Source organism: Ananas comosus, linkage group 22 (genome assembly GCF_001540865.1).
Source record: "Ananas comosus cultivar F153 linkage group 22, ASM154086v1, whole genome shotgun sequence".
NCBI classification, from domain to species: domain Eukaryota; kingdom Viridiplantae; phylum Streptophyta; class Magnoliopsida; order Poales; family Bromeliaceae; genus Ananas; species Ananas comosus.
In genome coordinates, this window is record NC_033642.1 from 9,671,250 (window position 1) to 9,684,821 (window position 13,572).

General features: G+C 36.2%; 1 protein-coding gene across 1 annotated transcript; it reads left to right on the top strand.

The window, feature by feature from the left end:
• LOC109727375 (3-ketoacyl-CoA thiolase 2, peroxisomal-like) lies at positions 2,599 to 7,294 on the top strand. Its single transcript, XM_020257479.1, has 14 exons — positions 2,599 to 2,842; positions 3,059 to 3,135; positions 3,808 to 3,892; positions 4,026 to 4,152; positions 4,233 to 4,331; positions 4,413 to 4,480; positions 4,584 to 4,691; positions 4,783 to 4,860; positions 5,157 to 5,289; positions 5,368 to 5,464; positions 6,002 to 6,125; positions 6,209 to 6,317; positions 6,671 to 6,754; positions 6,839 to 7,294. The coding sequence occupies exons 1-14, from the start codon at positions 2,735 to 2,737 to the stop codon at positions 6,946 to 6,948; spliced, it is 1,407 nt and encodes a 468-aa protein (XP_020113068.1). The 5' UTR covers positions 2,599 to 2,734; the 3' UTR covers positions 6,949 to 7,294.

The window sequence follows — 13,572 nt, forward strand, 5'->3', positions numbered from 1 at the left end:
ATTTTTATTATTTAATTTTTAGCAAAATAAAAATATAAATGCGAGCTTAATTATAGAAAGACTTCATTTATATGTAAAGTTTCAACTATTAGATCAAAGTCTAATGTATAAAATTTATAAAATTTTTTTTTATACATATTTAATCTAATTCTTTTTAATTTATTGTCGTTGACGTACAGTTCGTGAGCCAGCTCGCTATCGGCTCGTTTATTAACAAGCCGAACATAGACTGAATTTTTCGACTCGATATCTTAACGGCCGGCTCATGTTCGGCTCAATTAATAAACGAGCCGAACACGAGCTCGCTTGTGCGTGTCGCTCGTTTACACCCATACGGAGGCGGAGAGGAATCCTACCTGCCATCCATTTGGGGATGGGAAAAATAAGGGATTATTTCCACACCTATTCCCAAACAAAAATAAAAAGTGAATAGCTATTCCATCCTTAAATTTAAATTTTAAATTTTATATATTTATAATTTATAATCTTAGAATTAAAATTTTATAATTTTAAATTCTAAATTTAAATTAAAATTTTAAAATTTTAAAATTTTAAATTTGATATTTAGATTTTAAATTTAGATTTAATTTTAAATTTAAATTTTGAATTTTGAATTTTTTGAATTGGGATTTAAAATTTAAATTTATAAATTATATATTTAAATTTTTAATTTTAAATATTTAAATTTAAGTAATAATAATATAAAGGATAATATTATTATTTTTTATTTATAACTATTCATTATTCTTTTTATTTTATTTTATCTTTTTAAATGCTATTTTTTTATTTTTTTAAAATAATTTAATTTTTATCTAAATATAAAATTTGTCTATTTTATCTTTATATCTAATTTTTTTTAATCCCCAATTTCATTTGGAATGGGTCAAAAGTTCATAACTAATAAAGAATCTGTCAAATGCGGGTACGAACAATACAAGCGTCATAAATGACGGACGTACATTCCCAATTTCCGAAGCAACAAATTATAGATGCGGCGCGCTTTTGTAGCGGATACACGCCAGTGTTCACACTTCACACTCTATTGTAAGAGGAATTCTATACTGTCATATTTGTACCACGTCATCAATAATAAGTTAATTATATATTTTTTTAAATAAAAGTATAATAAAAATATTTTTTTATAATTATGATGGGACATATATCTTTAAAAGTAGATATTTGATTGATTTGTTACGCCACGTCACTAATATATTCGTTGCATTCTAGAATTTTTTCTATTGTAGATATTAGTTTTAACTGATCAAAACATACTTGGTGTCCCTGGAGCAAGTGACTAAGGACTTGATGGTTGATATTCGAGACCTAAGTTCGAATTCTAGTTGATTCACATTTCTGGCTAAGTTTATTTCTAAATAAAATAAATGAAGCGGGTAGCGTGCTATCTATCTCTCAAAAAAAAAAAAAAAACAGATCAAAACAAATAAATAAAATAAAAATATATACTATATAAAAATTAGTATATACTATTAAATAAGATGTGCTAAAATTATTATTATTATATTTTGAAATAGAGTTTGGGTATAGTATTTTTTAAAAATTCAAGCATTTGATATTTGTAAAATTTTCACTATTAGATTTATTCTTTTAATTAATTCTGCCTTTTATATCATGCTATTCTATCAATCATCCACTCAATTCTATCAATCTATAAACACCAATAAGTTGCCTCTTTTAAAGAACCCAATTTTTAAAGTAAATATTATTTTTTATCGTGCTTTCTTGCTCTTCTGTCTAGTAATTTTAAATTTGAGTTAAGTCTCCATCTAATTCTTATATATATTTTTAATTATAAATATTTGAGGTATTTATACAAAATTTTTTTCTTTTTCGTAGCAACTATGTACATAAGAGATACTACAAACCACACTTTCTGTGTCATATGAGAAAATAAATGATCTAATTGACCATTTATATAATAATAATTTAAATATTTTTTTTTGTTTTTGTAATTTTGTGAGATATGAAAAAACTTGTTAAATATTGCGTGTGTATATGTATACTGTATACATAGAGAGAGAGGATAAGTACTCTCCTATCGTCCCATGTGATCATTTATTATCCATTTAGATCTCCTCACGGAACCAGTTATGCGTACAACCGGACTCTGACTATTTATGCTGCCTCATTATTACAGGCTACTACTTTTGGTGCATACACACATCCCACTAAGGTGACACGTGGCTTCATTTTATACGCCTTCCTAGCTCCCCGCCATATTATGAGAAATTTTTGGCTGGACCGGGCTCACCTTCCAACAGTGGACCATCTAAAATCACCTTCTACACATATGTAGTCCCTTTAAATCATCACCGTTTAAATGGTCGTTTTTCAATTTTTTAAAAGGATTAGAAGTTTAGTGGACGGCTGTGGTTCCGACGAAGAACGGTCCATCGATGACGTGGTGAATATAGTTTAATGAAAAATATCAGTGTATAATCATTGAAAAGCCGAGAAAAGAACCAGCGGGATAGTTTATCCGATGGCGTACACGGTACACGGTACACCCTATCGTGCGGCCGCATAATAAATATTTATGCGTGCGTCTGAGGATGTAATCCTCGTAGAGATATATAAACGCCCCATCATCGAATCCCCCGACCATTTCCGCCCGAGTAAGCGTGTGAATCTCTTCATTGTCCAAATAATAATATCTCCCTCGCCTACGAGGAGAAGCGGCGCGAGATCGAGATCGAGATCTCAGAGGAATCGCGCGATGGAGAAGGCGATCGAGAGGCAAAGGATCCTCCTCACCCACCTCCTCCCATCATCATCATCATCATCGTCATCTTCGATTTCTCCGAGCGATTCGTCGCTTCTCGCGGTAATCGATCGTTTTCTCCTCTCGTTTTCGCTGTTTTTGGCTTGGATTAGGGTTTGGTTTTTGTTTGATCGGTCGCCGAGGCTCTGTTCCTGATTGGTGATTCCGATCCTCTGTTTACGGAGATTAGGCTCGAGTTATTTATTTATTTATTACGATTTTTCCCTCTTTTGGTTGTGAATTGGGTGGTTTATGAGAGGATTTGGATGCTTTCCACAGGCTTCGGTTTGTGCTGCGGGTGATAGTGCTGCTTACCAGAGGAGTTCTTCGTATGGAGACGATGTCGTCGTCGTGGCGTGAGTAACTTTACATTTTTTAGCAACTTTTGTTTTGATGGAAAATTTGGATCTAACGGGATCAATAATTGATGTTAACCGTGTGCTTCCTTTGGAAAATCCAGGATTAAATTAGTACAAATATGAGGTCCATGTAAATCTAAGAAAACTACAAAAATTTAGATATTTGTAGTGGGAGAAAGATGGTTTTCTCTTTTACGTTTTAGGCCTATTATTGAGACTCCACCTTAAAGAAGTGAACGGATAGCTAACCCGTGTCATTTTCGGTGTTCACTATCAATCATCAGTTATGCGAAAATATTTGTCTTGTTTGGGACCAAAGCAAATTCAAGGTTAACATTGCGGCAATCAAATGTACTGGTTTATCGGGCACTTTTTCTGTTGAATTCAATGTCCCTGGGTTTAAGTTTCAGGCGGCTTTTCCATGGTTCATGCTTTAATATTAATGCTCTTTTTGTATTATATGTGCTCTGATGTATATAAGATTTGGCAAACACTTACCTTTTCTTCGTTTAGTTCGTGCTCGTTATTCTAATATCTTATTGTTATTATACTATCTGTTATAGCCATCCAGTAATATGAGTTTCTGCTGTTAGCTGAATCTATTCATGGTAAGCTATATTCCATCCTGGTCCTGCTAATTTGCCCTCTTTTTCCATTCTGCGGTGCCAGTGCTTACCGAACTCCTATCTGCAAGTCCAAACGAGGGGGTTTTAAGGATACATATCCTGAGGATCTTCTAACTGCTGTTCTCAAGGTCCAGACTTTCCTGATTCGTTTCGTTTCGTTATATTTGTTGTCTATAGAGTTTGTTTACTTCGACTGGTATGGTTTTGTAATTTTTTTTTTTTCTAACCAACTTCTCTTGTCCCTTCAATCTTCGCTTTTAGGCACTTTTGGACAATACTAAACTGAATCCAAGTGATGTTGGTGATATTGTGGTTGGCACCGTCTTGGCACCAGGTTCCCAAAGAGCAACAGAGTGCAGGATGGCAGCTTTTTATGCTGGTTTTCCAGGTATAGTGGTTTCTTTTGTTGGTATAAGCAAAGAACGGCCTGTTAATTGTAGTACTGATTGTTTTCCTTTGTCATGCTAGAAACTGTTCCTGTTAGAACAGTGAACCGCCAATGTTCATCTGGTCTTCAGGCAGTTGCTGATGTTGCTGCTGCCATAAAAGCTGGTTTCTATGACATAGGTGAGATTTCAGTCTGTTATTATCTGCTGTAGTTTCATGGTTAATTATCTATAATCTCCTGTACTATGGTCTTCTATGCAGGAATTGGAGCTGGACTAGAATCAATGACCATGAACAGTGTTGCTTGGGAAGGATCAATAAATCCGAAAGTATGCTTCTCCTTTAGTTTGTCCTTAGATCCTTAAAGCTAGCCCTGTGTTTTTGTGATTCGATATTGAGTTACCGCTAAACGGATTCATCCTTCTTTGTCAGGTTAATGCATTCCAAAAAGCACAGGATTGTCTTCTTCCCATGGGAATCACTTCTGAGAATGTTGCACATCGGTTTGGTGTGACCAGACAGGAACAAGATCAGGCTGCTGTGAGTTTCAAGGATCTTAATTACTAAGCTTCATATTTTGATGCCTCTTTCGTTCGGAAATACGTAAATTTCTTCCTTCACTGATTGTCAGGTTGAATCTCATAAGCGAGCAGCTGCTGCAACCGCTTCCGGTAAATTTAAAGATGAGATAGTTCCAGTGACAACAAAGGTAAATGACTGAGCCAGATAGTCTATAGTGATTAGAAAACTTTGCATAATTATTAGATGGGGAGCAAATATCCAATTTAATAAAAAGTAGGTGGGTGGTTCTGTTAGTTTTGCCACCACGGAATAATAGAAGTGAGAAGTGTAGAAACCTCATTGATAGCTATATAGATAATCAAATAGGAAAATACAGTTCTTGTAGCAGCTTCTCTAACTTCAATTGACATTTTTGGCCTCATTAATAGTGTATGTTTAGGACTTAAAGTTACTAAGTTTGGTATAATTGATATCTCTTTGCAGATTATAGATCCAAAAACTGGAGAAGAAAAACAAGTTACAATTTCTGTTGATGATGGAATAAGGCCAGAGACATCGTTATCCGGTCTGGCAAAGCTCAAACCAGTATTTAAGAAGGATGGGAGCACGACTGCTGGTATTATGGCACACTTCTCATGTTTATGAAGCTCAGACATGTACATTGTCTGTTTCCTTATAATATTTAATTGTGTAGGCAATTCTAGTCAAGTAAGCGATGGTGCTGGAGCAGTCCTCCTCATGAGGAGAGACGTAGCAATGAGGAAAGGATTTCCTATATTTGGAGTTTTCAGGTTTTACTCTATCCTGTCATATATATCTCTATAATCTTAGCATTAGTAACTAGCGATGCTTTTTGGTTTTTTGATAAACATAATCCCTTGCAGAGCTGCATCAGCTAAGTGGTAAATTTGTTAAGAATAAAAGTTTTTAGGACCCTGATCTTATTGTACTGTTCTTTTTTTCTGATGTTGTGTGGTTCCAACCTCCATTACCTTTTCTTTGTATCAAACAAATCATTGTCTTCTTTTGCTGACTAGACAATTGTGTCACTTTAACATAACATTGCATCATGTTCCCTTCCAGTTGAAAAGCATAAGTAATCCACCCCCACCCCTTGAAAAAACAAAGAAATAAAAAAAAAAATTTAAAAAAGAAAACTCCCCGCTAAAAAGGATAAAAATTGGGTGTTGGTGGTTGGGAAATTGCTCCATTTGCTCAAGATTACTGGTGTAGATGATGGCATCGTTGAGTTAACTGAATTGATGGAGATCAGGGGAATATTTATAGGAGCTTATTGGTGTAGCTGAACTATTTTCTGGCTTATTCAGGAGCTTTGCTGCCGTTGGAGTGGATCCTGCTGTTATGGGCGTTGGTCCTGCTGTCGCAATTCCTGCTGCAGTAAAATCTGCAGGTCTTGAAATTGGAGATATTGATCTTTTTGAATTAAATGAGGTAACATTCGGCTAATAGTGGTTCTTATCCTTCTTGTAATCTTGTTTGTTATAGTTCTAAATGTTTCTATGCATTTTCTGTAGGCTTTTGCGTCTCAATTTGTATTCTGCTGCAAGAAGCTGCAGCTGGATCCAGCAAAAGTAAATGTGAATGGAGGAGCAATCGCTCTTGGGCATCCTTTGGGTGCAACAGGTATTTGCGACTGATATAATGCTTATTAAGGGTCTTATATATGTGTTCTAAGTGTTAGAAATTGGGTTGATTTTTTGATGCCTTATACTGTTGTTAAGTTGTTGATTGGTGCGATATGTAAACAAACATAAAATTGCTGTGTTGTGGTACTGGGAGATTTTGCAGTACAGTGCTTTGACTTAAAAAATGCTAGCCATAGTTTTAGTAATGTCCCCAGAATAAGAAAAATGATACGTGGAGATTCTTAAGCAGAATTTGCCTTCTTTCATAATTGAGGTGCTTCATTGGTTGTTCTGCCTTTGTTGTAACTTATTAATGTGATAATTGAATATGGTGGCATTTCCTTCTTATAGGAGCCCGTTGTGTGGCCACTCTGCTGAACGAAATGAAGCGTAGAGGAAAGGATTGCAGATTTGGTGTTGTCACCATGTGCATCGGTCGGTGCTCTCTCTGTCGCTCTCTCACACACATATTAGCATAATGATTTTACATTTTACCCAATTGTCTCGTGTAAAATGCAGGATCTGGAATGGGGGCTGCAGCAGTTTTCGAAAGAGGTGACGGTGTTGATGAACTCTCCAATGCCAAGAAGATCGAATCCCAAAAATGGTTATCGAAGGATGCTGTGTAAAGCCCTTCATTTTAAGTTTTGCAAAAGCGTTTTTAATAAAAAACCAAACTGAGAAATTAGGTAAATTATGGCTTGGGGCTGATATGAAATATGTCTATAAGCCCATGCGATGGACTCGAATAGTACATGAATACACCACTCAAGTGACCGAACAAATAACCTTCGTGATCTTTACTCATATGCATTTGTTAAGGCACATGTAGATGCCTCGATTCTACTCTTTGTTTATGCACTGCTCAAGCATAAATAGCCATAAGTTTCTTATGAAGGTTTGAATATACCTTTTTTTTTTTGGTTTGAGAAATAGTAGCTTGCTACCGTTTCATTTATCAAGAGCTTTCTTTTATATTACTATATACCGTCTGTTGGGTGTCTGTTCTGATGAGATTTGATGAGTTTACACTTGGTTTCATGATCTATATATTGCCTCCGATGTGACTCAGATTTTCTCTCTAATGTGAATGAGGCATATGATGAATCTTGTTTTTAATTTTTAAAGGTTTTCGAAGGTGACTTGAGCCAAAATTTGGGACGTATGCACGATGGTCCTTCTGGGAGTGTTCGTCTGAATGGTATGGTTTCCGGAACTTCTTCTTTTGGTAGAATGAATAAGATCAGCAAATGCTATGTTGTGGAAAGTTTCAACTTTGTGGAATGTTTGAAAAAAGTTTCCAAGCTTTGAGAGGGTGATTGATAACTAGAAATACTTTTACACTTTTACGGCCAATTGCCGTGTATCTTTTTTAGCAATATTAACACAATCCAAATATATAGTCATATAGAAAGTCCCAATGCATAAAAGCTGGTGCTCTTAGGAATATACCAACACAATCCAGATTTGGATCAGGCGTGCGCCATAAAGATGGACCAAGTTTAGCCCATCCTACTCTAACATTATAGAGTTTGTTAAGGCCCAACTTTAGCCCAATATGGAGGATTCTATTGGCCTGGGACATCTAATTGGGTACAATTTGTCCTGGCCCAACCGGTTGATACCTTCCTTTGTTAGCCACCTAACCGGAATTTTGTCAATAAATTGACATAGGTATATTGATGATAAAATTAAGAAAATGATATCATAAATAGGCGGTTCTCATTGAGACAGTTTAGAAAGCCATATAATTCATCCCGCACCTTAATATTAAAGATCTGCTCCAACTCAAAAATTTACCTCTCATATCTTACCACCGCAACGCGCGGATTTAGAAGTGACCAGTAAATTGAATAAAGTGTTTTCACTTTGATATGTAAGTATATATCAAGCCCAAAAGTTTACTAATGGCAATAATTAAGAAGGAATCTATGAATAGTGTTACTTCTATGTATAAATTTGTTATGAGGACGGAAACTAATATGTCTAGAGCAATTTTTAATACAAAAACTTGCTTAGAATATATTAATTTTATTGGGGATTATCCATAAATTCTACAATTTACCGATTTCTACGTCAACAAAAGGCAAAACATATAGTAATATATTATCCTTACTTTTAACTTTTTAAAAATATAAGTGAGTTTAAGGATTCTCTAATAATAATAACAAGAACGTGATCTATCCCTAGGCACAAATCAATAGTCCCCTAAACCTCTTGATTTGGGCACGTAGCCACTCTATGCTCCCTATTTTCATTGTGTTTGATGCAGCATAGCTTAGGCTATAAGAAGTACATATATTCGTGCGCGCGCGCACACATACACATAGACATATATATATATATATATAAAATAAAAGTGAAGGTGCCCATTTGATTTTGACAAATACAAATAGAGACCTCAATTTGATAAGAGCGAGGGTCCAATATAGAGTAGACAAAAAGAATATATTCGAAATGGACTGGTAACTACTTACTCCCATGATTCTCTTTTATGGTCCATTTTGTATGAAATCGACCTAATTAAAGCCGAAGCTTCAAATTAAAGTTTCTACTTCTTTCTAGAATATAAAGTTTATCTCAAAAAGAGAAAAAAAAAAAAAAAACTTTTCGAGTAAGTTTATTCAAGTTGTGGTTTTGCAATAACCTCCCATGGGGGGCTACATTGGTCCTTACCACATTTGAGCTCTATTTAAGCTCATTTTGCTCCTCTAGGTTAATAATATCAATGTAATGATTTAGCTTGTTAGGTTCTTTTAGTTGGAAAGCACTTCCTAAACAAGCTTAAATATCCAGTGTTTTTACTCTGGAATGGTGAAATTTAAGATCCGTTTGATATTGAGAGCTATCTAACATTTTTAGATAGAAAAAAATTGAAGCAAACTTGTACAAAAATATTTTTTTACACATTTTAATAAAACAGCAAAAGTTATATCGTAATTAAATCAAAACAATCTATACAATGTATCTGAAACAAACAAAATATTTTTTTCTCGTACTTGCTTCCTGTAACGGATGCTCAATTATAATACTTAATTCACGACCTTCTAGATTCTAAATTCAAATCTCGTTATATTCCAAAAACAAAAAACAAAATTGCACACTTGTAGCCTACATAAAACCTTCAACAAAAAAGAGTGGAGAAAAAAAAAAATAAAAAAAAAAAATATATATATATATATATATATANTGGGGGACCGTTATTGGCCCGGGACCGCTTCCCCGCGCGCATCGAGCGACAACCCCCCGGGGGGGAAAGTGGGCCCGGGCCCAGCACGTGAGCAACCAACCGTGTGGCGCATGCCACGTGGGCCGACACAGGTTCGGCGAGCGTGGACTCCCGCGTGGTGGGGCCCATCCTCTTCCACTGGACGGCTCAGATTCAGCTTCGGCGCACGAAAATCAACGGTGACAACTCGATTATTATTCCGTGTTATTGGCATTTTCTCAGCTTTTATTTATTTATTTATTTATTTATTTTAATCTAACCTGTATTAATTAAAATTTAATTTATTTTAAATTTAATTGTTCCTTTAATTAACTATTAATCTCTAATTATTCTGTACAGAAAACAAAAGCGAAAATCCATTTCAAAACGTACGAAGGGTTTCCATAAACTATTCATTACGTACCTTAGGTATCACAGCGGAAACCTTAACCACCGTCTGATCATCGGCGAACGGTGTTCCTCCGACCGATCGCATAAACATGTTTATGCGCGTTGTCGGACGATAACGACGAGGCGGGTTGGGAGTCCGTGGGGTCGCCATCGATGGTGCGGACGGTGTTGCGGGGGAGGGGGACAGCGCACCGCCCAGATGCTGCGGGGGACCCGCATAAAAGGAGCGGTGCGGGAGGGGTGGGGGATATTCGCTATGATGAGCTCGAGATACGCCATAATTAATTATCATTTGATTAATGTATGTTTATTTAGGTGCCCGAGAAAAAATTATAGCCCACATTTTTAGCCTTATATATATATATCATACACAGAGAGAGACAGAGAGAGAGACAGTGACGTTACTATGTTATCAGAAGCATGTGAGCCTTCCGTACTTCCAGCTCGTTTTCGATATTACGACTTTCGAATCGTCGATCGGCTCCACTAAACTTGATCTAGAGTATATGAAGTACCTAGAAAATAAATTATATGATTTTTCGATATCATATAAAATAGAGATCGAATGGACTTAAAATCAATAAACTTTCAATGGCATATTATCATGTCTTGTAAGATTTTTATTTCCAGCCGTTGATTTTGAGCTCCTTAGTGGCCATTGAAATTTATTGATTTTAAGCCCATTCGATCACTAGGCAAATGATATCGAAAAATAATAAAATTTATTTTCTAGGTACTCCAAATACTCTAGATCAAGTTTAGCGGAGCCGATCGACGATTCGAAAGTCGTAACATCGAAAACGAGCTGGAAGTACGGAAGGCTCACAGTGATGATAAAAATAAAGAATGATAGATTTGGACTACAGTGATGATAAAAATAAAGAAGGCTAAAAATGTGGGCTATAATTTTTTCTCGGGCACCTAAATAAACATACATTAATCAAATGATAATTAATTATGGCGTATCTCGAGCTCATCATAGCGAATATCCCCCACCCCTCCCGCACCGCTCCTTTTATGCGGGTCCCCCGCAGCATCTGGGCGGTGCGCTGTCCCCCTCCCCCGCAACACCGTCCGCACCATCGATGGCGACCCCACGGACTCCCAACCCGCCTCGTCGTTATCGTCCGACAACGCGCATAAACATGTTTATGCGATCGGTCGGAGGAACACCGTTCGCCGATGATCAGACGGTGGTTAAGGTTTCCGCTGTGATACCTAAGGTACGTAATGAATAGTTTATGGAAACCCTTCGTACGTTTTGAAATGGATTTTCGCTTTTGTTTTCTGTACAGAATAATTAGAGATTAATAGTTAATTAAAGGAACAATTAAATTTAAAATAAATTAAATTTTAATTAATACAGGTTAGATTAAAATAAATAAATAAATAAATAAATAAAAGCTGAGAAAATGCCAATAACACGGAATAATAATCGAGTTGTCACCGTTGATTTTCGTGCGCCGAAGCTGAATCTGAGCCGTCCAGTGGAAGAGGATGGGCCCCACCACGCGGGAGTCCACGCTCGCCGAACCTGTGTCGGCCCACGTGGCATGCGCCACACGGTTGGTTGCTCACGTGCTGGGCCCGGGCCCACTTTCCCCCCCGGGGGGTTGTCGCTCGATGCGCGCGGGGAAGCGGTCCCGGGCCAATAACGGTCCCCCACTAATGGCATTTTCGTAATTATGCCCGAAACCATATCCGTTGGTTTGTATTAGAAGCGGGCCCCGCCCAGTAATGGTCCCCCACTAATGGCACTTTTGTAATTATTGCCAAACAAAAACATATGCATTGTGTATATATATATATATATATATAGTGTGAGATTTTAGCCATTAGATTTACTTCTTGATTACTAATAGCCCTTAGATCAAACACTATTTCACCTACCACCATCATCTCAACCTCATATATCTCCACCCAATGGCTAAAAACTCAAAAGCACCACCTCCATGGTGCTTTTGAGAGTATTCTAGCTCAACTATATATATATAGCAGGGCTGCTGTGCTCTCAGGAGCACGGAGGCCTCCGTGCTCCTGAGCCGTTTTCGATGATGGGGTTTCCGAATCGATGATCGGCTCCGTTAAACTTGATCTAGCATATTTGAAGTTTCTAGAAAATAATTTTTGCGATTTTTCGATATCATTTTCCTAGCAATCGAAATAATTCAAAATCAATAATTTTTAACGGCTGAAAATAAAAATTCTATAAAAAGTGGTGATATAACATTAAAATTTTCGATCAGAAATATTGATTTTGTTGTAGATAGTATAAAGAATTTTGTAGCAAAATTTCATCTGATTTGAATACTTCTACACCGTTAAACTTGAAAACGGCAGATATCAACCATTAAAAATTATGGATTTAGAATCCTTTCGATCACTAGGTAAATGATATTAAAAAATCGCAAAAATTATTTTCTAGAAACTTCACATGCGCTAGATCAAGTCTAACGGAGCTGATCGTCGATTCGAAAATTCTATCATCGAAAACGGCTCAGGAGCACAGAGGCCTCCGTGCTCCTGAGAGCACAACAGCCCTGCTCTATATATATATATATATATATATTACGACGAGAGAGAGAGAGAGAGAGAGACAGAGAGAGAGAGGAGAGAGAGAGAGAGAGTAGGCTGCTGTGCTCTCAGGAGCACGGAGGCCTCCGTGCTCCTAGCTCGTTTTGATGAGGGATGTCCGAATCGACGATCAACTCCGTTAAACTTGATCTAGCTTATTTGAAGTTTCTAGATAATAATTTGGCGATTTTTTCGATATCATTTACCTAGCAATCGAAAGATTCAAAATCAATAATTTTTAACGCTGAAAATAAAAATCCTAAATAAAAGTATGATATGATTAAATTTCGATCAAAATATTAATCTTGTTGTAGATAGTATAAAGAATTTTGTATCAAAGTTTCATCTGATTGAATACTTCTACACGTTACTTAAAAAACGGCAGATATCAACCATTAAAAATTATGGATTTTGAATCCTTTCGATCATATAGGTAAATGATATCAAAAAATTCACAAATTTTTCTAGAAACTTCAAATGCTCCTAGATCAAGTCTACGGAGCGATTCGTCGATCTGAAAATTCTATCATCAAAAACGGCTAGTAGCACGGAGGCTCCGTGCTCCTGAGAGCACAGCAGCCCGCTCTATATATATATATATATATATATTACGCCGGCTACTATACTATCGATACCCAAGCCCTTAGTACTATTGAGTTTTCTACCATTAGAATCTACCCTTTGATCATTTCACCCGTTAGATTATACTATTAAACCAACCACTCTCATCAACCCTAAAGGGGACCACTAAATCACCAAGCAACATCTTTCATCCAACGGCCGAAAACGTCAATAGTACGACAAGTATTGGTATATTGATAGATAAGTAGCACTAATTATATTATATATAGATATTAATATATATATATAAGTAATATATTATATAGTATATATATATAATTCTAAACAATCCGAAGTACAGTGGATTTGATGTTTTCGATTTTTTTGACCTTTCGATTAAAAATGGTACGGTTGGGATGATTGCGATCTCCTCTAGGGTTGAGTAGTATTTCTAGGATTGAATGGTCCCTACATGGTAATAGTATTAATTCAAAGGTTA

Excerpts from the sequence above, each read along its gene's own strand:
- LOC109727375 (XM_020257479.1), top strand. The coding sequence starts at position 2,735 with ATGGAGAAGGCGATCGAGAGGCAAAGGATCCTCCTCACCCACCTCCTC. Across the intron at positions 4,692-4,782 it reads AGGAACAAGATCAGGCTGCT|GTTGAATCTCATAAGCGAGC; the intron begins GTGAGTTTCAAG and ends ACTGATTGTCAG. Across the intron at positions 6,318-6,670 it reads GCATCCTTTGGGTGCAACAG|GAGCCCGTTGTGTGGCCACT; the intron begins GTATTTGCGACT and ends TCCTTCTTATAG.